The sequence below is a fragment of the Bufo bufo genome, chromosome 9 (genome assembly GCF_905171765.1).
Source record: "Bufo bufo chromosome 9, aBufBuf1.1, whole genome shotgun sequence".
In the NCBI taxonomy this organism is placed as follows: Eukaryota; Metazoa; Chordata; class Amphibia; order Anura; family Bufonidae; genus Bufo; species Bufo bufo.
This window is the reverse complement of record NC_053397.1, coordinates 17065305-17090295: the sequence shown is the minus strand read 5'-3', so window position 1 is coordinate 17090295 and position 24991 is coordinate 17065305. Positions and strand designations below refer to the sequence as shown.

Genomic DNA, 24991 nt, shown 5'->3' with positions numbered 1-24991 from the left:
GGTGCTGACTGCAGCCCCATAATTATCAGACGGCATCTGAGACTGAAGGGATTCAAAAACAAAAAACGTCTTCAAAGACCTAGTCTCCTTGAACGCCACAGAACTGCTCGTTTGGACTTTGCAAGAGAGAGCACCAAACATGGGACATTCAAAGGTGGAAAAGAGTTTTATTCTCTGATGAGAAAAAATGTAACCTTGATGGTCCTGATGGTCTCCAACGTTACTGGCATGACAAGCAGATCCCACCTGAGATGTTTTCTACGCGCCACAGTGGAGGGGGCGCCATAATGGTCTGGGGGGCTTTTTCCTTCAGTGGAACAATGGAGCTTCAGGAAGTGCAGGCGCGTCAAACGGCCGCTGGCTATGTCCAGATGTTGCAGAGAGCCTTCCTCATGGCTGAGGGCCCTCGTCTGTGTGGTAACGACTGGGTTTTTCAACAGGACAAGGATACAGTACACAATGGCCGCAGGACAAGGGACTTCTTCCAGGAGAATAACATCACTCTTTTGGCCCATCCTGTTCCCCTGATCTAAATCCAATTGAGAACCTTTGGGGATGGATGGCAAGAAAAGTTTACAAAAATGGACAACAGTTCCAGACAGTAGATGGCCTTCGTGCGGCTGTCTTCACCACTTGGAGAAATGTCCCCACTCACCTCATGGAAACGCTTGCATCAAGCATGCCGAAACAATAACGGCCGAGCTACTCATTACTGAGTTCATGTTTGGAAGTTGGATTTCTGTTTTGGGGGGGTTTAGTTTTTTTTTTGGAGGTGTGGTCCTAAACTTTTGATCAGCTAAAAAACAGCCTGTTTCAGTTTAATCGTTGTTTTCATTAAATTTAATGCTCCATCTCTTCTTGTTGCATGTTGAAGCTCTACTTGGAACCTCGTTAAGATCCAGCCATGCTAAATAGGATTTTTTGCCATTTTTCAAGTGGTCCTAAACTTTTGATCAGGACTGTATATAGGCAAGCGAGTGCCGTCAGATACAGATCTGTCCTGGAGATGAAGCACTGGTGTGACCTGAGGCGTAGAAAGTGGTTTTACCTGCAGGCTGCAGAGGAGGACATAGAGGTAGTGAAAGGCCAGAATGCTGTTATTTACAGCCAGCAGACCGAACAGCCAGGCAGTGCTGATAAACAGCAGGAGAATGAAGGAGCTCCGGACAGTCATGCTACAGGGAGATAGGAAGAAGCAGCAGAGAGCACAGACACGGAGATTACACCAGGAAAGAGAACATTAATACATACATCATGTATTCAGTATACAGGGGGCAGGTTCTGCGGGGGAAGGTGGGGGGGGGGCAACACTGGGGGAAGTGGACGCCATATTCATACTACACGCCCCATGTTACCTGTTATTCTGCGTGTGCTTTAGAGCAGGCATCAGCAACCTTTGGCCCTCCAGCTGCTATGAAACTACAACTCCCAGCATGCAAACATACTTGGCTGTTCTTCCCCACGTAGAATGAATGGAGCATTGTGGGAGTTGTAGTTTCAGAACAGCTGGTTGCGGATTCCTGCTCTGAACGCACATATATACAATTTCTCTATTATGTGGGGGGGTTCATCCACCATAAGTCTATTAAATGGACGCTGAACCTAAAGTTTATATGATCTCTACTTGATTATGTATGTGGATGTCATCTATCGCTCAGCCAGTTCAGACAGGGGGAGGCCGACAGTCCACAGAACCCCCTGAAGACCCTCCGATGATCACAAATCTCCAGTTCTGAGAATCTCTAGGGCCCTTTCATTGGGGCAGCTATTCCAATGGGGTAGTCACGACCCCGCCCATGTTACTATAATTAGTGCCAATGAACTTTTAAAAAACCGTGTGCTATATCATAGCCACATGTCAAAGGTTTTGAACGCTGGCGCTCTGAGTGCTGAGAGCCCCACCGATCGTTAGAACGAGGCGAGAGAAATGCTCGCGTTTCACGCTCTCTCTCATCGCTGTAGGAGACGGGCCCAATAGACAGTCTATGGGCGTGAGAAGAGAGCGCGCCGTGTGAGCGCTTCTCTGCCCTCAGTCTAGTGATCGGTGGGGGTCTGAGCGCTTACCAATCAAAACCTTGGATAAGTTACCATGACTTTGCCTAGGGCTTTACCTTTTTAATCTACCATGGGATCTCAGTTTTGTTATGAACGCCCCCTCCAAACAGCAAAAAAAAAATAAAGTACAGTTCTTGATCATGCAAAATGCAAGGTTTATTACTACTGCAATGTAAATGTAAAGCACACTTTTTCTGTGTATACCAATATATATCGAAAAAGTCTCTTGAACTTTGGGCCCCGCCCACTCTTAGACCACACCCATTTTGTGCTAGGCACTAGGCTCAGCACAATCTATTACTTTTGCATGGACTGTTCCTTTAAGATGTGTATAACATGATATAGTAAGAGCAGGATAGTGACCCCTGACACACTCACAGCACAGACTTTTTCTTTGCTTCCTTCTGTCCTGGAGAACAGACAAGTTTGGCCACCATGAGGAACATAACCCCATTAACCTGAAACCAAACACAAAAAAGCAAAAGGATGTAAGAAGATCTGCAGAAGACACTCAGGCCTGGGCTACACTTTGTGGCACAACTGATTGATTTTAACTATTTAACTAGAAAAGCTACAATTTCTGGGGAAATTGTGTGAAGTGTTCTTGCCTCCACCGGTAGTCTACAACTGGAGTGGGCGGAGTAACTGGGTGGAGTGGCTGGAGTAACTGTTGTGTGGTTGGAGTGGCTGGAGTAACTGTGGAAAGGTTGGACTGGGCAGAGTAACTTTATGGAGTGGGCAGAGTAACTGTGTGGAGTGTTTGGAGTGAGTAAAGATAGTAAACATTACACTAACCAATTGATTGATCAAATTTAAAAAGTGCACATGGCAAGCTCGATAGAGTAAGGGCTCTTTCACACTTGCTTTCTTGTGTTCCGGCATAGAGTTCCGTCGTCGGGGCTCTATGCCGGAAGAATCCTGATCAGTTTTATCCTAATGCATTCTGAATGGAGAGAAATCCGTTCAGGATGCATCAGGATGTCTTCAGTTCCGGAACGGAACGTTTTTTGGCGGGAGAAAACACCGCAGCATGCTGCACTTTTTGCTCCGGCCAAAAATCCTGAACACATGCCGCAAGGCCGGATCCGGAATTAATGTCCATTGAAAGGCATTAATCCGGATCCGGCCTTAAGCTAAACGTCGTTTCGGCGCATTACCGGATCCGACGTTTAGCTTTTTCTGAATGGTTACCATGGCTGCCAGGACGCTAAAGTCCTGGTTGCCATGGTAAAGTGTAGTGGGGAGCGGGGGAGCAGTATACTTACCGTCCGTGCGGCTCCCGGGGCGCTTCAGAGTGACGTCAGGGCGCCCCACACTCATGGATGACGTGTCGCATGGATCACGTCATCCATGTGCATGGGGCGCTCTGACGTCATTCTGGAGCGCCCCGGGAGCCGCACGGACGGTAAGTATACTGCTCCCCCGCTCCCCACTACTACTATGGCAGCCAGGACTTTAATAGTGTCCTGGGTGCCATAGTAACACTGAACGCATTTTGAAGACGGATCCGTCTTCAAATGCTTTCAGTTCACTTGCGGTGTTACGGATCCGGCGGGCACCTCCGGCAAATGGAGTGCACGACGGATCCGGACAACGCAAGTGTGAAAGAGGCCTTTATTTATATAGAACACTTAATTGCAATGTTGTTGCCCAAAGTGCTTCACAGTTACATTAAAACATACATTTAGAAAAACATTAGCAGCCGATTTGTGTAGGTGGGCTTGAAAATGAGGGAGTGGTGGCAGTTTAGAAATCATGTCCTGATTTTTCAGCTCACACTCTAGCTTTTGTCACTCTGCTGGCTGCTCACACACCTGGGTTCCTATGGCAACTCACTCTACAGCAAGCGCAGAGAAGAGCGGTTAAAAACAAACTGCTCCAACTTGCTCACTTCACTGGCGGTTGCCATCTTCAATCGGTTGTAGTTTTAAAAATTATAAATCCTACAGCGAAGAGCTTTATATTGTGAGAATCACAAGACCCAGACCTACATTTCGATGCATAGTATGTCTCTGAAATATTAAAAATGAAGGCACAGTCGCAGTTCAGAAATTGCCCTTCAAATTTGAGGTGGCTAGAGTGGAGTTTCAATGAATGTCAATGGGCGGCGTGAGTTGCAAACAAATTGTCATATTGTGAAAACTATCAGGTCTATGGCTTAGCCGTGGGCATTTTTAGTGGCAGCAGGGATAGCTAAACAATTTGATATAAGATTTGTGCAGGTGGGCTTGAAAATGAGGGAGTGGTGGCAGTTTAGAAATCATGTCCTGATTTTTCAGCTCACACTCTAGCTTTGAACATTCCGCCATTCATTGCTATGGGACCAATTTCGCCACAAAAACGCCGATATTTCGTGAACCATTCGGCGAAACGTTCCACGGTATATTACTGTCTATGTAGTGTAAAAACTGTGGGAGGAGTTAGGGTGGTAAATTTGGCTATAATAATAAAAATATATATGTGAGATAACAGTAAGTGGTCTTGCCATGCAAGAACACTTAATGACAGCTGCAGTCCACAAGATTGTATTCAACTGAATGCATTCATTTGGACACAGCTGCAGCTCAATGGTTAAAATCAATGAATCGCACTACAAAAAGTTGCAGTGTAGCCCTAGCCTTAAAGAGGACCTGTCACCTCTCTTGACGTACCTCTTTTAGTAACTACCTGCGTTCCCCATGTAATAACAATTTTAGAGCATCTATTCTCATGACTCTATGTTGTGCCATTCCTTTATTATTCCTACTAGAAGATAAGAATAAATTGCTAGCAGGTTGCAATGAAGGTCCAGATGGGTGTTTCCAGTGGGGGGGGGGGGGGTCCCTGCAGCCAGCGGCAAACTGTGCTGGTAACACTCAGCTGGACCCTTATTGCAGACTGGCAGCGATTGAATTGTAAAGGTCTAGTAGGAACAATGGAGGGGTGGCACAACACCGAGTCTTAGAAATAGATGCTCCAGAGTTGTTATTACATGGGGGAATTCAAGTGGTGTCAGGAGAAGCGACAGGTGTGAGGACTGTACCCAATCGGATCATGGGAATGATTATAGCAGCAGGAGTGGAGTGAGCTGATCTTGTGGGAGGCAGTGACCTGTTCAATTGTGATCGTGTTAGCAAAGACAGGGCTGTATGTAATAGGGGCAGTGTCATGGTGTAAAAAAGAGAGGTGAGAAATCACAGGAAATCAGAAGAACATGGTCCCCAGCAGCACAGAGTATTTCCAGAGAGGACTCTGCAGATTTTTTTGCGATGCAATAATCTTAAAAAATGGAGGATCACATATAAAAATCAGATGGAAGTATTAAAGGAGCAGGGTCCTCAACAGCAGGAAAGTAGCAGGTTCCACAGCAGCACAGAGTATCTAAGCAGAGTGTGCAGTACTTGTGGGAGGAAGTGACCTGTTCATGTATGTGATGATGTTAGTGAGGGACGGGTTGGTTATACAGTATACAAAACGAGCAGCGGCATGATGCGGGAAAGGGTAATGGAGGCAAGTAAGAGGTCACAGACAGACAGTCCCCACAGCAGCGCAGAGTATTTCAGGAGACTAATGTGTTGCTTTTGTAGAAAGCAGCGACCAGTTTTACTGGAGCTTCACCTGACCATATACTACTGGAGGACCCTGCCTTCCCCACTGTGTATTAGATACTTTACAGGCTCCTGGTTGATTTTAATTCTTCCCATTTTTTAAGGGATTTTTGAAAAATATTTTAGTTTTTTATGAATGCAGTACTTTACTGTTATCTTTGTGGAGTCGATAAATTGGAAAAAAAACCTCCAAAGTTTGTGCACAAGATGCCACAATTCCTGAATGTATCTGAATGATGGGTTAAAAACCACAAAATGGAGACAAATGACTATTTGTAATGGAGGAATATTCACCACAATGACAATAGCGACCGGTCCAGCAAAGCTCCACACAAGTTTATCATGGATGGAGATCCAGCAAAAGTCCGGGTTTCCATAACCTTCGGGGTCAAGTCCCACGGCCAAACCTGAGAAGAAAGGCATTTAATACAATTTGGACAAACGTGTCCCTTTAAACCCCTGTCATTTGCCCTCACATGATGAGATACATACCGGTGATTATGGCTGGGACGCCCCAACCGATGGCGTGGTAAAACCTCATGGCCCCGTAGTTCACGTTCCTGACTTCCGTCTGCATGCGGTAAATATGGAGTCCGTCCACAAACAACCAGGCGAACGTCGACAGGAAGAAATAATGAAGTAGGATGGCGATCACCGTGCAGAGGAACTGAGAGAGGAAGGCAAGGGAACAGAACAAGTCATTTACTATGGTGTCCTGCTCCATATCCGTCTCTGAGAAAGCTGGGTGGCTGCTTTACAGTTTCCAAGGGGTCAAATCAGCTTTCCTAGAGTCCTGAATAGCAATGACAGGTGGGAGATATCCATGCATAACAAGGTCTGCCATTCAGGAGTCTGGGAAAGCTGAGTGACAACCCCCCAAGGGAGGTAGTGCATGTCCTACCCCTCCATTCACAGCAACTACATCAGCTGGTGGAACCAGAGCCTGACCCGACAAGTGAAGGTACCCCAGAGGTGAGACCGTCATCTATCCGAGATTTATCTACAGGAGATGCCATAAGGTCTACAGGGTAAACGCCATCTTCTTACCTCGTTTTCCGTGCTGTTGATCCCCAATAGGAACACAAGCTCAGAGAAGAAAAGCGCAGCGGCGACATTAGAGTGGATCCCCCGGGTGTTGGATTTTATCCCCTTCAGAGATGTCAGGATCGCAAACGTAGACAGCAGAGCCACCAGCGAGATGGACACACAGGTGTAAGAGACAACGGCCAGGGTCTCCAGATCTCCCTCCATTCGCTGTTTCATCCAAAAGGAGAAAAAAAAATCACATACATTATACGTGGCACAATGTACCCTACCCCCACTGTACGTTATAAGACTATTACAAGCCACTGAGAGGTTCATTGGTTATATAACTGCAGGAGGAACGCTTCTATGCTCCGTGTACTCCGTGATCAGGGCCGTTTCTTGGGGCGGGCGGGCCGGGCAGCCGCCCGGGGCGCTGTCAGAAGGGGGGCGCCGGCACGCTGTCAGAAGGGGGGCGCCGGCAGGGCACAGCAGGAGATGAGCGCTGCGCTTCCATTGTGGAAGCGCTCACTCATCTCCAGTCATCTCATCTGTATCGCCGTCCTCAGGACGGCGATACAAATGTCTGTAATGCGGCAGCCGGCAGGGAGAGGTGTGTCCCCTCCCTGTTCCTCTGATAGGCTGCCAGCACTAGGCCAGCAGCCTATCAGAGGCCGGTCGCGGCGCGATGACGTCATCGCTTTGCCTGAGCCAGCGAGGGACACATCCCGGAAGAGGCCTGCATCGCATCCTGGAGGAGGTAAGTATAAGTTTATTATTATTTTTTTATATGTAAAAATGACAATCCTGGCACATAAGGGGGGCTGCTGGGCTGGCACAGACATAAGGGGGGGTGCTGGGCTGGAACAGACATAAGGGGGTCTGCTGGCACATATGGGGGGCTACTGGCACATAAGGGGGGCTACTGGCACATAAGGGGGGCTTCTGGCACAAACAGGAGGCTGCTGGCACAGACATAAGGGGGGCTGCTGGCAGATAAGGGGGGCTGCTGGCACATAAGGGGGGCTACTGGCACATGATAGAGGGGCTACTGGCACATGATAGGGGGGCTACTGGCCCTTGATAGGGGGGCTACTGGCACATGATAGGGGGCTACTGGCACTTGATAGGGGGGCTACTGGCACATGATAGGGGGCTACTGGCACTTGATAGGGGGGCTACTGGCACTTGATAGGGGGGCTACTGACACTTGATAGGGGGGCTACTGACACTTGATATGGGGGCTACTGGCACATGAAAAGGGGGCTACTGGCACATGATGGTGGGGGGCTCTTATTACTGGCACATGATTGGGGGGCCTCTATGGGGGAACATCTTACTGGCACATGATTTGGGGGCACATCTTACTGGTACATGATTGGGGGGCATCTATGGGTGGCACTATAGGGACATCTACATAGGCTGAAAAGAAGGGGTATTTTATATGGGGGCTCTGTATAGGGGCATTTTATACGGGGACACATTATGGTGGGTACTATGGCGAAGGGGGGAGAGGAGCACTATGGGGTCATCTACGGGGGCACTGAGAAGGGGTATTTTATATTGGCACATTATGGGAACATTAGCTCAACTGGGGGCATTACAGTATGTTTTGCACATTATAAGGAGAATTATTACTACTGGGGGGGACATTATGGTGGGCTTTATTACTCCCCCATGGTATGACCCCCTAGTAGCAGCACCAGCCTCTCCCTGCTCTGCTATCCCTCTGCCCATTAATCCTTATTATGAAATCTTTCTCATTAGGATAAAACCCATCAGCTCCGCCGAACCCCCGGCCAAAGTGTGGAAGTGGTGTCCGAGACCCCCAAGGGCCAAGCCAAGTAATTGTAAGTTTTCATGTGAAATATGTTTATGTTATACACACATAGCCTACACTGTGCCACACAATATACAGTATACCGCTACACTGTGTAGGGGTTAGGCTCCATTTCACACGTCCGCAAAATGGGTCCGCATCCGTTCCGCAATTTTGCGGAACGGGTGCGGACCCATTCATTCTCTATGGGGACGAAATGGATGCGGACAGCACACAGTGTGCTGTCTGCATCCGCAATTGCATCCACAATGGGTCCGCAGCTCCGCAAAAGATAGAGCATGTCCTATTCTTGTCCGCAGCTGCGGACAAGAATAGGCATTTCTATAGGGGTGTCGGGCGGGTGTGTTGTGGACCCGCAATTTGCATAAAAAAAAAATATATATATATATGGTGAGACGGTTGCAAGTACTCTTCTGATATGATTTTATCGAGCAGTTTTTTTTTGGGGGGGGGGGGGGAGTTTTTTTGACACTTGCCCTGAGAGAAATTTTACCTAGAAACTGCACTGTCCGTGATGCCCAGTATTAGGCCTCCTGCACACGACAGTATTTTTTAACGTCCCGCAAAACGTGGTTCCATTGTACCATGATCCGTGCTCGTTTTTTCTTCCGTGGGTCTTCCATGATTTTTGGAGGATCCACGGACATGAACAAAAAAAATCTAAGTCAAGTTTGCCATTGAAATGATAGGAAAAAACGGACACGGATCACGGACGCGGATCACAATCTTGTGTGCATCCGTGATTTTTCACGGACCCATTGACTTGAATGGGTCCGCAAACCGTTGACCGTGAAAAAAATAGGACAGGTCTTATTTTTTTCACGGCCAGGAAACACGGATCACGGATACAGCTGCAAAACTGTGCATTTTCCGATTTTTCCACGGACCCATTGAAAGTCAATGGGTCCGCGAAAAAAAACGGAAAACGGCACAACGGCCACGGGTGCACAGAATGGTCGTGTGCAGGAGGCCTTGCAAGGATTACAGCTAAAGTTTAATCGCCATGGAGGACAGTCAGTATGGAGAGAGGAAACCCACGTGGAAACATGGAGAACTTACAAATGTCACACAGGTACTGGAGCACTACAGATAGATATATATATAGCGAGAGAGAGATAATAACAGCATCCCGGGTTATGGAGTTCCACCGCAACTGCAGATCATAGGGGCACATTTACTATGACCGGCATTTTAGATGTTGGTCTTAATATCCCCTATGGCTGGTGGTGGATTGCCGAAGTTATGTAGAGGCACCGAGGTTGGCATGCTTTCCCATCCTACACTTATATGGCTTCTAAACAGTCACATATTACAGAAAGCTGCAGGAACTGTATAAGAACCAGCATTTGGTACATTTACCTCTCGATGAGAACCATCCATAAGGACTCCAAAACTGCCAAACTGGGAGCACTGGCAGCGCACGTGTGTGGTGTTCCTGAAGATCAGCTCACAGTCCTTGGCCGTCCAGCTCCCCGGCTGCTCCAATCTGAAAGATACAGAGATGTGAGAAATGATGTTATCTATCTATCTATCTATCTATCTATCTATCTATCTATCTATCTATCTATCTATCTATTATCTATCTATCTATCTATTATCTATCTATCTATCTATCTATCTATCTATCTATTATCTATCTATTATCTATCTATCTATTATCTATCTATCTATCTATTATCTATCTATCTATCTATTATCTATCTATCTATCTATCTCATATCTATCTATCTATCTATCTATCTATTAGAAATGTTGCACGTACTGGGTCGTGTGATTCCATTGCACACAGACGGGTTTGCTTCTGTTCACCGTTTCCAGCAATTGAAAGTCTAATATCAGTGGCCGCTCCAGATCCCCACGGATAAAGGACTGGTCCCTGAGAACGGACACGCTCACGATGGGGGTATTCATCACCGGATTCTTAGGGAGCCTGAAAAAACACACAAACCTTGTAGTACTAGTTATCATGTGATCTGCAACCTGTGCCAGGTTTTGTGAAACTACAACTCCCAGCATGTCAGCTCCTGCTTGGGGTTGTTGACATCCGCTAGCAGCAGGAAGCAGACTGGTAGTTAATAGTTGCTTGCTCTGACCTATAGTCATATAATGAAAAGAACAGTTAAGGAGGGAACCAATATCAGGCGCAACATGGACGGCAGGATTCTACCTTGTTTTTTTTACTCTTAGTCAGAAGACCAGAGGGCTCACCTGAGACTCCTTTTCTCCGTGTGGTAACGTGCTGGCAATAGGTCACCCAGGGTGCGGTATACAATGAGAATGAGTATGGTTGGCGCAGGTTCTGGGATGACTCTTTTTGCTGGGGGTACAGGTGTGGTAAGGTTGCTGGTTGCGGGGCTGGTTGGAGACGCAGCAATTGTGGGTGGCACTGAAATAAAATCGGAATCATTTATGGGTACGTTCCCGTCCATATACAGGGTGTACTTGTTTGTACACCATAGAAGATAAAGGAATAAAGAAAAGAACGAGAACACAGAAAAAATAAATAAGTGGGATGCACTAAGCAATAAGGATCTAGCAGTGCGGCGGATCTTCCAGCGCCCTGCGTGTATAATCTGCCAGAACATACCGCACTATGGAAGCGGGGGACGTGGCACAGACTGACTGGGGAGATCTGCAGTTCAAAAGTATGAAAAGCTGGGTGACAACTCATGAGGGAGCTGTAATGGTGGCCATAATTGTTGTCACTAAAAAGAATTGGCCTGGACAGAAATTGACCCCCGCTGCAGCTTCTGGAAGTTTCCTCCCCAAGAAGGGTCGTGTCCCTTCCGTGGATCTTCTCCATTGACGGCAATGGGAGGGGGGTTTTGGCATGGAAATGTGCTGCGTGAACGAGCGCTTACAGATCTACCGGTGGCGCACACACTAATAAGTGTATAAATTTGGCGCCAACATTTTGCACCATAATACTGCATACAGGCCGTCTAGTGAAGTATACACGGCATGGACACCAATTTCTTTTGCACAATTTGTGTCGTATTTGAGTGCATTTTGCTTTGCACATCCCCCCCCCCCCCGCCCCCGTATTGAACAGGATATTAGGGTGGGTATAATAGACTGCCATTTACACAGAGGTATCGTACGGTCACATTACCTTCCGGCTTGGGCGGCTCGAGGACCGAGGCGGGCAGCACCACATGAGTGTGAGGATCCCAGGAAGTCTGACCCCGGAAAAGACTGCTGTGATACCTGGGAAAATGTCTTCTTTCCAGGATCTGATTATCCACTCGCTCGATATTAACAACTGTCACAAGGAAAGGAAACAGCGGAGTCTCAGGAGCTTCTCTGCACAATCTGGTTGAGGTTGTGATGAATGTCTAGCAATAATTGCAAACCCACAATATCTCCAGACGCGGGAGCACGGTGCGGGCAGCCAGAAAACGGAACTAATCACATTTAATTCACATTTCTTCCTCCTCTAAGCGAGCGGCTGGAAAAGTGTCAGATGTACTGAGGTTTATGCCATTTGGCAGATTCCTCCGGCGCCAGGGATTCGGAGATGGGCGCCATCCCGCATCCTACTTAATGAACTTTCTTATTGAGTTGCTTCCCAAATCGCATCATATCAGTATAAGGTCAGATCTACAGGCAGGGATTCTCACTTTTAACTCGCTAACAGGAACAATAAAGTAACTTTTACCGATTTCTTTCGCCACTTACCCACATGATTCATGTAATAAAGTTAGGGAAAAGTTTCAATAAACACTTATACGGGAAGATTCTCCTCTCAGGTTCTCCTCCTCCAGTACATACTATAATGATACTAATATTAAAGGGGTCATTGGGTTCAGAAAATTCACTTTTAAATATCTTATTAAGGAACTCTGAGTTAAAGGGGGTTTAGAAAAACATGGCTGCTGTCTTCCACCAAAGATGCCACATGTGTCCGCAGGTTGTGTGTGGTACTGCAGCTCCATCCCTTTTACTGCCATGGAGCTGAGCTGCAAAACCAGACTCAACGCATGGACAGTCGTGGTGCTGTTTCTGGAAGAAGGCAGCCACATTGTTTTAATCCTGGACAAAACCGGAATTGAAAACGCAGATGTGAACGTAACTTAGCTGTTATTAAATACAGGTATGCTAGGGCCTTTCAGGGGTTAAAAAAATACCTCATCCTCTTGCACATTAGGGAACACTTGATGAGACACCAGGACTTGATGTGACGTCACGATGACACTGGGAGCGTCAGGTCCTGCTGCCTCCAGGGTGGATCAAGTGCTCCCTCGCGTGCAAGAGGATGAGGTGAGTACTTTGAAGGCATCATTAGATTACTGGGGGTACAATGGGGAGCAAATATATATATGGTACTTGGGGGCACTATGGGGGACATTATTTATATGGGAGGCATTATTTATACTGAGGGCACTATGGGGGGGGGGATTATTTATACTGGGGGCACTATGGGGGGGGATTATTTATACTGGGGGCACTGCAGGGGTTTGGATGTAAAATAAAGCCAATTAAATCCATCCATTTTAATGGCCTTTTTAAAAATGGATAGAGGGCCAGAAAATCGATGCACAGACTGATGCAAAATGGCCATGAAAACCTGACAGTGAATCTGTTTTTAACGGTTGTTTCCCCCCCCCCCCACTGTTGTGTTAATGTGCCCTTACAATGTATTATAAAATGCTATATTAACCTCGTGAAAGCAGTGGATACACAAGAGGGACCAATGGAAATATAAAGAATGGTGAGCGGGATCTCTTAAAATCTCCTTACACATATTGCTTGTACTTACTAATGTTAGGGGTCACCAGGCCAACGGGGTTCAGGTAGGTAAGTTTCATGTTCCTGGCGAGGGTGCTGGCATATTGCTGAAACAGGTCCATGAGCCCTGCGCTGCCGCGGTCATTCTGCAGGAGCGTTTCCCAATGCTCCTTGTTACTCAGAGTTAAGATGGAGCTTCCTGTGCGAAGAAGGTTCTTGGAGAGGACAAAAAAAATGATGGTTATTATAATAGATGTGTGGAATTTCAGCGTTCCTTATACTCCAGTCACCTGCAGAGCTGCACTCAAAATTGTAATGACTGCTGGTCGGCCCTGGGTCGAGGCCTGTCTGTGCACTACATCTCACCTCCGTGAACTGGGCGTCTTGTGTGGCCGTCAGCCCAAAACCCTTCTGTCGGTTCTCAAACTGCATGAGCAGAGACAGCAGGCGGTAGGTTATGTGGACGTCGTTCCCGAAATACTGGTCCATGTGCTCTGTCACGGAGCGAAGACGCAGAGACAGCTTCTTGGACTCGATGGTATTCAGTTCTGTCTCGTTTCTCTCTAAACTGTCCAACTGTCGAGGGGAAAGAAATATGGGTCAAGTTTTTACTTAAAGGGACCATAACGTTTACTCATTGATATTATTATTTATTACGGACGCCTTTATAATGATGAACGGGTGGTTGGAACGGCGTCTTCTTCACGGCTTTCCAATATGGCAGAAGATATGGAAAATAGAAATATGTATGTGTTCTGAATGGGGACATGAGAGATAAGGCCACAGACACATTAAGCGTATTGGCTGAACCTGCCAAAAATGGTGCAGGAGGGGCTCCCAATTCTCCGGTGACAGGTGAATTGAGGAGTTAAAGGATCAGGTGAAAGCTTTCTCCTCTCCCCCCATGGACGACACATACATGCGACAAGTATGTGTATGGGGGAGTCAGGAGAGATAGCTGTTGGCGAGCAATCACTTGGTGTCAGCTTTTCACTGTGTATGACCTCTGGTGGCTAAGGCCACTTTCACACTCGCGTTTGGTGCGGATCCGTCTTGTATCTGCACAGACGGATCCGCACCGATAATGCAAACGCTTGTATCCGTTAATAACGGATCCATTTGCATTATTCATCTAAAGAAAAAAGTCTAAGTCAAAACGTATCCGTCTTGACTTACATTGAAAGTCAATGGGGGACGGATCCGTTTTCAATTGCACCATATTGTGTCAGTGAAAAACGGATCCGTCCCCATTGACTTACATTGTAAGTCAGGACGGATCCGTTTGGCTCTGCATCGTCACACGGTCACCAAAACGCTGCAAGCTGCGTTTTAGTGACCGTCTAAAAAACACAACGGAGATCAAACAAAGCCAAACTGATGCATTCTGAACGGATCCGTATCCATTCAGAACGCATTGGGGCTGAACTGATCCGATTTGGGCCGCTTGTGAGAGCCATGAAACGGATCTCACAGGCGGACCCAGAAACGCCAGTGTGAAAGTAGCCTTATCGTCCGTAAAAACATTCTACATTCAGACTACATTCACGACAGGCACTTAAAATGGACACACTGTCAGTTTTTCACGGCCATTTTGAAGCCACATGTGCATACGTTTTCTTGCTGTCTGTCTATTTTTAACGGCTGTTTTGCATCCTTCTGGCATCCGTTTTTTAATTGCTGTTAAAAATAACCATTAAAAACGGATGAATTTCATTGGCTTTTCTTTAAACTTTCCAACCCCTGCCGTGCCCTTAGTATAGCTAATACCCACTGGACACATAGTGCCCCCAGTATAAATTATGGCTCCCACAGTGCCCTCGCTGTATAAATAATGCCCCCATTAGTTCCCCCCAGTACTATTAATGCCCCCATTAGTGCCCCCACTGTGACAAATGCTCACATTAGTGTCCCCCAGTTCTGCTTGTGTTAAATGACTCACCTCATCCACTTGCACATGCAGGAACAGTCGCTCCTCACTTGATGCAGAAGGACCTGCTGAAGGATCACGCTAAGAGAACATGGTGACGTCATCAAGCTGGGAGCGCAGGTCCTTCTGCATCAAGTGAGGAGCAACTGTCTCTGCTCGTGCAACTGGATGAGGTAATTATTAATATTTTTAACCCCCTAAAATGCAATTTTTCTCTAGTGTGTACCCTTTTTTAACGACTTTTGCTCCTGTCTAGACAGCCTTAAAAAAGGCCCCGTTGATTTCAATGGGAACCATCAGGATGTGAAAATGGACAAAAATAGGACATGTGAATAGCCCCATTGACTTCAACTGGCCCTGAAAATGGACCTGTGGCGGCAGGTAAAATAAATGTGTGAATGTAGCCTAAAGGATCGGGCATATTGAAATCCAAGAGCTCGAAACTTATCTCCCCCAACATCTGCTGTTTGGGGGGCTTCGCTAACCCCCATACATATTAGATGTCGGCCATTAGTCTAATGCGCATGGGCAGCTTTAGGAATGGCTCTGCAGTCGGCTCCTCTTCTGACTGATAACAGAGAACAATAGACATAACCTGCAAGAACAAGTAATCCGGATCTTCTATGTCAACCTAATATAGTAGAACTGCATTTCTTACCAACGCAGACAGTTCTGTGAACGCCGGGGAGGTGCAGTTGAACAGGTCCGGGTCCACCCAGCCCCTCACATCATCACAGTGTCGTATGGCGGCTCCTGTTAGTGAGACATACCGTGTACGTGGGTGACTTTAAGAAGGGGACTACACAGGGAGCAACACACAGCAAGCGGTATCCCAGGCAGGATCGGGCATACGGTATGCGGCAGTGTATTACAGAACTGGCGCAGGCAGCTGGGATCAGTCAGAGGTGCAGGAATGGCTGGTCAGGCAGAGGGAAGGGGTGCAGCTAAGGGGAGTCAAATCACATAAAGCACATGTAGGAGAGGGGCAATGGGTCAACTCAAAATCCTCACCTGAGCCCCTTACACCTGCGTGACAGAAAGGAAACGGGGCACAGGATGAAACAAGGGAGGAAAAAATATCATTAAAACCACATGATGACCCCGAGTGCACACGCTCACTACAAACATAGCATAACGGCTCCTGTCACTTTAAATATACCGTATATAAAGGCATGAAAAACTACAGTGAACTAAAACAAGACAAGAAACGGATGGACCTATAATAACCCGAAGAAGGGCGGACTGGGAACTTAAAGTGGCCGTGGTTCCGGGTGTCTGACCCCCATCGACCTGATATCCTGAAGATAGGTCATCAATATTAAAATCCCGGACAATCCCTTTAAGGACCAAAGGATTCATGTTGATCACAAATTATCCCTACTGATACTTGGCGTAAGAACCGGCTGCAGAAATTTTAAATCGTGAAAAAATAAAAGTTGTAGGCATTGACCTACATACAACATTAGGAGGAAGCATCGGGCACTACCTGGCGCCTCACACATCTGAAGGCTGACGAGCCACCAGGCTTCCCTCCAGCTCCCTGACAGCCGAGTGACAGGCCGGGTATAAACAAGGTGGGCAGCGATCGGCAATGTTTAACGATTCTCAGCAAAGCGCCTGCCATGATTCTGGAAATATTTGGAGGGCTGCTAACATGGAGCAATCTGTCTGATGAGAGCGCACTTGTTGGGGTGGCAGGATTTCAGTCTGCTAGTGGGGAGACGAGATGACGTGACAGCTTGCATCATTCCTTCCAGCACAGACACATTAGATGACTTACCTAGGGAACCTTTTGGACAGGGAACAGCAGCCGGGAGGCCGAACTTGGTCCTGGGCCACCAAACGCCTGAAGTTAATGTTTTTGGACATCCGTCATAAATAACTGCAAAGCAGAAGGACACTGGTGAGGACAATAGACTTTCCAGAATTTGGGAGGTACTATCTCTCCTTGGGGAGAGAGCGCCTTGATCCATATTCCACGGACACGGCTAGACTGAAAATTAATTGACAACGCATATTCTAGCAATGATCCGGGAAAACCACAGGCTAAACACAGATGGCCTCCGTGTCGTGTCCGTGGCTTTCAGTCCGTGTGCGCGAGGGATCCATAATCACAGACAAAAATAGGGCATGCTTCCGTGGCGTCATGGGGAAACCACTGAACTTAAAGTGTACGGTATGTATACGTGTGTGATCCATGGAAACCACAGACAGCACACAACTCACTGACGCGTGAAAAAGGCCGAGCGAGTTTTCCGCGCGGGTGCAATGCGTGAGGTGAACGCATTGCACCCGCACTGAATCCGGACCCATTCATTTCTATGGGGCTGTGCACATGAGCGGTGATTTTCACGCATCACTTGTGCGTTGCGTGAAAATTGCAGCATGCTCTATATTCTGCGTTTTTCACGCAACGCAGGCCCCATAGAATTGAATGGGGCTGCGTGAAAATCGCAAGCATCAGCAAGCAAGTGCGGATGCGGTGTGATTTTCACGCACGGTTGCTAGGAGACGATCGGGATGGGGACCCGATCATTATTATTCTCCCTTATAACATGGTTATAAGGGAAAATAATAGCATTCTGAATACAGAATGCTTAGTACAATAGCGCTGGAGGGGTTAAAAAAAAATAATAAATAATTTAACTCACCTTAATCCACTTGCTCGCGCAGCCGGCATCTCTTCTGTCTTAATCTTTGCTGTGCACAGGAAAAGGACCTTTGATGACATCACTGCGCTCATCACATGGTCCGTCACATGATCCATCACCATGGTAAAAGATCGTGTGATGGACCATGTGATGAGCACAGTGACGTCATTAAAGGTCCTATTCCTCAAAGAAGAAGACAGAAGAGATCCCGGCTGCGCGATCAAGTGGATTAAGGTGAGTTAAAAAAAATTTTAACCCCTCCAGCGCTATTGTATTATGCATTCTGTATTCAGAATGCTATTATTTTCCCTTATAACCATGTTATAAGGGAAAATAATAAAATCTGCACAACACCTAACGCAAACCCGAACTTCTGTGAAGAGGTTCGGGTCTGGGTACCACATTCAGTTTTTTATCACGCGCGTGCAAAACACATTGCACCTGCGCGATAAAAACAGACTGCAATTGCGTACCTACTCGCGCGGGTTTCCCGCAACACATCCGGACCTTATCCGGACACGCTCGTCTGCAAGGGGCCTAACTGTGCACCATTCAGAGTTCCACATTCTTCCCATATTTGCTGTTCAGGGCCTTTGAAAAGCTGGGTGTTTAAGATCGACCACATCCACTATAAGTATTGGGGCTTATTCACATCCCGCGGTCAACAGTTCTCAGGTTCTGTAAAGGTTTTCTCAGGCTAGGTGAAACATGAGGCCTAATGTTCCAGTACACGGCACTGCATAAGAAGGCGATATAACATTTCTAATTACATTTTCCACTGAGAAGCTGCATCCCGTCTATCCGGGAATATTATTACATACTGATGTAGGGATGGTTCACTGCATCCAGGACACGATGTCTGCTCTGCTTAAATCAATTAGCAGGATACAAGGATAATGGGTAATTGGTGGTGGCGGGCCTGGCGGTATCCCAGCAGCACATCGCCTCCCATGACCTGAACCTCCTCAATACGTCTGCATCCCTGGGATCTCACCTTGACAACCACTGGGCGAGACCTCTGCAAACGGGCTGTCGCAGCTGTTGCACTGGCGTCCGATCACTCCGGGTCTACAGTAGCACTGGCCGGTATCCAGATCGCATGACCTCGAAGAGGATCCAATGGGGTAACAATCACAGGGCAAACATGCATCGCTTCCTTTAGGGCGATAATGATACTCCTACGGCGTGAAAGAAGAGGATGTATTTATATACCGGTCCATTTCTAAACCGTCACACCATATATACCGTCAGTGCCTACCATAGGCGTAGCGCATATCACCATTGTAAGGCCTGGGAACTGGGGGTTTTAAGACTGGGTCATGCCCCCTCAAGGGACAAAATGCACATGCAGAGGAAAGGTGGCGGTGAGGATGTATACTTGGACTGGCAGCAGAGGGGACGGGATCGATAGGGATACCATAGGAAGGGGTTGTCCAAAGGGTAAAAGTTCGGGTTGGGAAGTATTGGTCATATTTGCCAACAATCTGGGCCACAAAAGAGGTGGGTCTTATGTCAGCCCTTTCCAAAAGTGGCCATTTTGTGGGCGTTCTGGGTCACTTTAGGGGTATTCTGGGTGGTCCAAAGTGTTCTCAATTTTTTATTCATATATATTGGTAACAATCGTATTGGTTCAGATGATCAAAGAGATTGACCTGATATTTTATATATTATATATTATATCTGAATTAAACTTAAAGGGGTTCTGCACTTTCATTTAACTGATGATCTATCCTCTTGATAGATCATCAGCTTCTAATCGGCGGGGGTCCGACACCCGGGACCGCCGCCGATCAGCTGTTTGAGAAGGCAGCGGAGCGGCCTTCTCACTGTTTACCGCCGGCCCACTGACGTCACGACTAGTATCAACTAGCGTGGGCACGGCTAAGCTCCATTCAAGTGAACAGAGCTTAGCCCCGCCCACGCTAGTTGATACTAGTCGTGACGTCAGTGGGCCGGCGGTAAACAGTGAGAAGGCCGCGGCGCAGCTGGAGCACCGCTGCCTTCTCAAACAGCTGATCGGCGGCGGTCCTGGGTGTCGGACCCCCGCCGATCAGAAACTGATGATCTATCCAGAGGATAGATCATCAGTTAAGTGAAAGTGCAGAACCCCTTTAAAGCGATTGTCCAGATCCCTACCCAGGAAACAGTGCCACACCGGTCCATGGGTTGTGGCTGGGATTATAGCTCAGTCCCATTTACTTCAATGGAGCTGGCCTGCAATACCAGACGCAAGCCGTGGACCGGTGACGCGCTGTTTCTCGATAAAAGCAGCCATGTTTGTCTAGTCCCTTACAACCCCTTTAAGTTAGCTATAATATTATAAGATACTGCATTTAAAGCCGTTTGTGGCGTCTTCCATTTACCTTGCAGTGGCACTGCCCATTCGTCTTATTGCAGTTGGGATCGACGCCCTTATTGACATCACAGTTGCACGGTCCACAGGTTCGATTCCCCCACCAGCCTTTAGGACACTGATGATCCATTCTAGAAGGCAAGCAGAAAGCAGCCGATACCATATAAAAGAGGTCAAGTCGGTTTAACGATCGCCATGCCCTTATTCCAGTCTCCTAATTCTTACCTGTGCTCGCAGTATCTTCCAAAATGGTGCCCTGAGCACTCACAGGTATAACCAAGGGGGTGGTCTGCACGATGAGTGCACGATCCTTTATTCTCACAGGGGTTGATCTGACAAACATCTACACAGTTGTCTCCTAAGAATCCTGTGTGGACAAATAGGAGCCCGTTATCACCCAATAATATTTCCACTCACTGACGGTAAGCAGAGATTTTGAAAACGGTAAGGAATTTAGACACAAAGGGCCAGATTTATCATTCCTCTGACAGCTCACTCCACTTTAACATATGGCTAAAGTCAGTTTTAGCCAAGTCAGATTTATGATCGGCCCTTTAAGACTGTAATAAATGTGGTTTGACGGTAGCAGTTTATCCGTCAGTAAGCAGCTTTACAAAAGTCGCACATCTTTACGAAAAAGTCGCACGTTTTTATGAAAAAGTCGCATGTTCTATTAAAAAGACTCATAAGATAAGCATGGTCCTCACTGGAGAGAAATTGGGACTTTTTTGCGACTTTTTTAAATAGTCCCAATAGTAAATCTGTCTAGAGATTCATTTACATAAGAAGACACGCCCACTTTCAGAAAACTGGCGAGCATAGTGCAGAGCAGAAAAAAGTCGCAAATTTGTGCGCAGTTTTAGCGTTTGGGACTTTTTTGGGACTTTTTCACTCCATTATTCTGACCTGACCTAATGATAAATCTGGCCCATAGTACATTAGAAAGTTGAAGAGCTATTCTCTATACCAGGCATCCTCAACCTGCGGCCCTCCAGCTGTTGTAAAACTACAACTCCCACAATGCCCTGCTGTAGGCTGATAGGGCATGCTGGGGGTTGTAGTTTTGCAACAGCTGGAGGGCCGCAGTTTGAGGATGCCTGCTCTATACAATGTAAAACCCCTTCAGTATAGCGCTCCCTTAGCCAAACTCTGTGCATCTTCCCCGCAGGTGCCATCAACAGAATTCAGGTGCTGTCTATGGCTGCCTTCATTGTGTGGATGGGGTTCTTTCAGGAAGTGTTGTCATGTTCCCAACGCACCGTGACAATGAATATGAGAACGCTTTTACACTCCAGTCTGCTGTAAACAGTACGTATACTGCCGGCAGCATCTGCAGGACAGCTGTAAGGATCCTGAATATCGGGCAGACCACTATTGGACCCACCTCTGCATGGAAAGGAAGGGACTCCAATAATAATAATAATATCAGGGGACAGCTCGAAATTCAATCCTCCAATATGGTAAAGTGGCTATAAAGCTGAATTTTCTGATACAGAGTTCCAAATCCCCTGCTTGCCTTTACACAGCCATAGAGTAACATGATACCATTCTGTCAGCCTGCAGCCACCACTAGGGGGAGCTCCCTGCATACAGGGATTTGTTCAATGGGAGCTAAATAAATCAACAGGCGGTGAGCTCCACCTAGTGGCAGCTGCGGACAGGATTTTATCAGATGGCAAAGGGAAGAAAATGCTTCAAAAAGACGTTTATAATGTAATACTGTACATACCTGGGTGACAGACGCAGACATGGCCCAGCCACGTGTCCACGCAGGAGCTGTTCACCTGGCAGGGGTTAGGATCACACATGTTGGTGACATTGCAGCCATTTTTAACATTCAAGAGGTTTGTCGGCTTGGGAAAGACGATACCGCTGGGGGTGTCTCCGAGGTGCAGCCCCTGAAAGTGCAATAACAACTCTGGTGATCGGTGCCATATGTAGAGGATAATAGGCTTCAGTAGGGAAGTTATTTTAAAGGGGAATTCCACATTTATTTATCTTATGACCTCACATTAAACAAATTATAAAAGGTTAAGAACAATGGTGCAGATGAAGGATTTCTGGCAATGGCGGCTATACCAATAGTCCTCACCTGTATACAGCCTTCCAAACCATTCTGTGCCCCCTGAGCGGTCAGAACTCCGCCCACGTAAAGGTGCTTAACCCTCAGTCCATGAAGTTCGCTCCCCACATTGACAGTATCCTACAAAATTAGAAGAAGAAAAAAATCATCGCTTATATGATTCTTAAAGGGGTTAACCAAAGTATAAAACGTGCCCCACAATGCCCGAGCCCCTCATATACATTATACTTACCTGCTCTCCGGCACCCGCATAGCACCATATCCCCGCACAGCCGCCACTGCATCTCCCTGCCACATCCGGCAGCCAATAGCAGGCCGGGGGTTATATTTTGGATGTCACCAGCGACCTCCCTATCCCACTTGTCTGCATAGACACATAGCTGGGGTTCATTTGATTAACACAATTTTTATTTTTTTTTGATCCGAGGCTCCGTTCCAGAGTTATGATACTTTTTCTTAATATGCAAATTAAGCCTTTGGTGCAATGAAAGCATCTTGTTGCACTGAATCTCTGCTCCTTTCTGTGGCCGGCCCATTACTGACCGCTTTGAGTGACAGGACCAGGCAATGGCAAAGCAGTGAGGGAGGGGCAGAGCTTGGGTGCAACAAGTGCAATGGTGACGCCCTCACTGCACCAAAGGCTTCATTTGCATATTAAGAAAAAAGTGTCAGAACTCTGGAATGGAGACTCAGATCAACAAAAGAAAAACAGGATTTTAATCTACGTGTTTATGTAAATAGTTCTACAGGGAGGTCGCTGGTGACAGATTTATATTAATAAGATATAGTCACTGTATGATGACAACATACGTTGTGTTTTAATTCCTCACTATTTGCTACTCTTCTGCTTGCTGTCAGTGAATAAAACTAGTCAGTGACTTTAAAAGCAGTTATTCTCACCACCCACTAAGGCCTCCTGCACACGGCCGTTTTTTCCCCCCGTTTACTGGCCGTTTTTTGCGTTCCGTATACGGTCCGTATACGGTCCGTATACGGAACCATTCATTTCAATGGTTCTGCAAAAAAACGGAATGTACTCCGTATGCATTCCGTTTCCGTATTTCCGTTTTTCCGTTCCGTTCTAACATAGAACATGTCCTATTATTGCCCGCAAATCACGTTCCGTGGCTCCATTCAAGTCAATGGGTCCGCAAAAAAAAATCCGTATGTCTTCCGTTTCCGTTCCGTTTTTTGCTGAACCATCTATTGAAAATGTTATGCCCAGCCCAATTTTATCTATGTAATTACTGTATACTGTATATGCCATACGGAAAAACGGAACGGAAAAACGGAACGGAAAAACGGAAACACAACGGAAACAAAAAACGGAACAACGGATCCGTGAAAAACGGACCGCAAAACACTGAAAAAGCCATACGGTCGTGTGCAATAGGCCTAATACAGATGAGAGTTTGTTACAGTGTATCGGCCAAGGCAGAGTCATGTCACTTACCAGTAGGAGGAGCTCCCGGCCCGACGCAGACATCGCAGCTCACAGGTAAGTATAATGGTTCTACAAATTGCTAAGTAACCATGGCAACCGGGACTTCAGTAGCGTCCTGGTTGCCATGGTTACCGATCGGAGCCCCAGCGATTAAACTGGGACTCTGATCGGTACACTCCGCTGCCACCAATGATAGGGGGGAGATTTTAATTAGGAGGGGGAGGGAGGGGAGAAGGCCCACTGGCCACCAACGAGTTAACTACAGGGGAGGGAGGAGGGGCCCATTCTCCACCAACGAGTTAACTACAGGGGAGGGAGGGGGGGGGGGGGGGGGGGGGCGGCAGGCAGCAGGGGGCAGTCATGTACACAGTTCTTTTAGTATATTCTAACCTGAAGCGTCCCCATCACCATGGGAACGCCTCTGTGTTAGAATATACTGTCGGATTTGAGTTTCACGATGTAACTCAAATCCGACGGTATATTCTAACATAGAGGCGTTCCCATGGTGATGGGGACGCTTCAAGTTAAAATATACCATCGGATTGGAGAAAACTCCGATCCTATGGTATATTAACTCCTGACTTTACATTGAAAGTCAATGGGGGACGGATCCGTTTGAAATTGCACCATATTGTGTCAACGTCAAACGGATCCGTCCCCATTGACTTGCATTGTAATTCAGGACGGATCCGTTTGGCTCCGCACGGCCAGGCGGACACCAAAACGACTTTTTTTTCATGTCCGTGGATCCTCCAAAAATCAAGGAAGACCCACGGACGAAAAAACGGTCACGGATCACGGCAAAACGGAACCCGTTTTTGCGGACCGCAAAAAAATACGGTCGTGTGCATGAGGCCTTAAGCTAGTGCACAGGCCTAAGGTGTGGGTGTATGGTATCTGGGTATCCAGTATTGTATTATCAGCAATGGCCTAATATAATGTTATAAGAGTGATTCCAATCATAGGTAGGCAGAGCTGTGGGGATATCACACTGCGTGCTACCGTCTACGGGCGCCATGACAGGTGTGATAGGCTTGCTCTCTGCGGTGGGTGCAATGTACTGATCAGGATAGGGCACTGCTGTCCATATCTCTATGGTTATTTTTGGAATTTCTCCAAGACATAATAACATTATACAAAGTAAATCGCTTAGAATGCAATTCCTTCATATACTATTTCACATGGTTTCTGTCCGGAGTACCTCTATACCCATGCACACGACCGTTCCGTTTTTTGCGGTCCGCAAACTGCGGATCCGCAAGAAACGGAAGCCGCCCGTGTGCCTTCCACAATTTGCGGG

The 24991-nt window shown here is 47.0% G+C and overlaps 1 protein-coding gene across 1 annotated transcript in view; it reads right to left on the bottom strand.

Moving 5' to 3' along the window:
- CELSR3 (cadherin EGF LAG seven-pass G-type receptor 3) overlaps nt 1-24991 on the bottom strand; it is a 106647-nt gene that overhangs the window by 12099 nt on the left and 69557 nt on the right. Inside the window, exons 12-30 of the mRNA XM_040408714.1 lie at nt 22257-22367; nt 21894-22062; nt 20390-20531; nt 20175-20295; nt 18806-18989; nt 16941-17042; nt 16172-16186; nt 15819-15913; nt 13600-13809; nt 13265-13448; nt 11618-11767; nt 10714-10891; nt 10268-10435; nt 9865-9991; nt 6690-6896; nt 6135-6309; nt 5937-6049; nt 2434-2513; nt 1049-1175 (exon numbers count right to left, since the gene is read on the bottom strand). Coding sequence (XP_040264648.1) covers nt 1049-1175; nt 2434-2513; nt 5937-6049; nt 6135-6309; nt 6690-6896; nt 9865-9991; nt 10268-10435; nt 10714-10891; nt 11618-11767; nt 13265-13448; nt 13600-13809; nt 15819-15913; nt 16172-16186; nt 16941-17042; nt 18806-18989; nt 20175-20295; nt 20390-20531; nt 21894-22062; nt 22257-22367 — 2658 coding nt within the window. The remainder of the gene's footprint in view (nt 1-1048; nt 1176-2433; nt 2514-5936; nt 6050-6134; nt 6310-6689; nt 6897-9864; nt 9992-10267; nt 10436-10713; nt 10892-11617; nt 11768-13264; nt 13449-13599; nt 13810-15818; nt 15914-16171; nt 16187-16940; nt 17043-18805; nt 18990-20174; nt 20296-20389; nt 20532-21893; nt 22063-22256; nt 22368-24991) is intronic.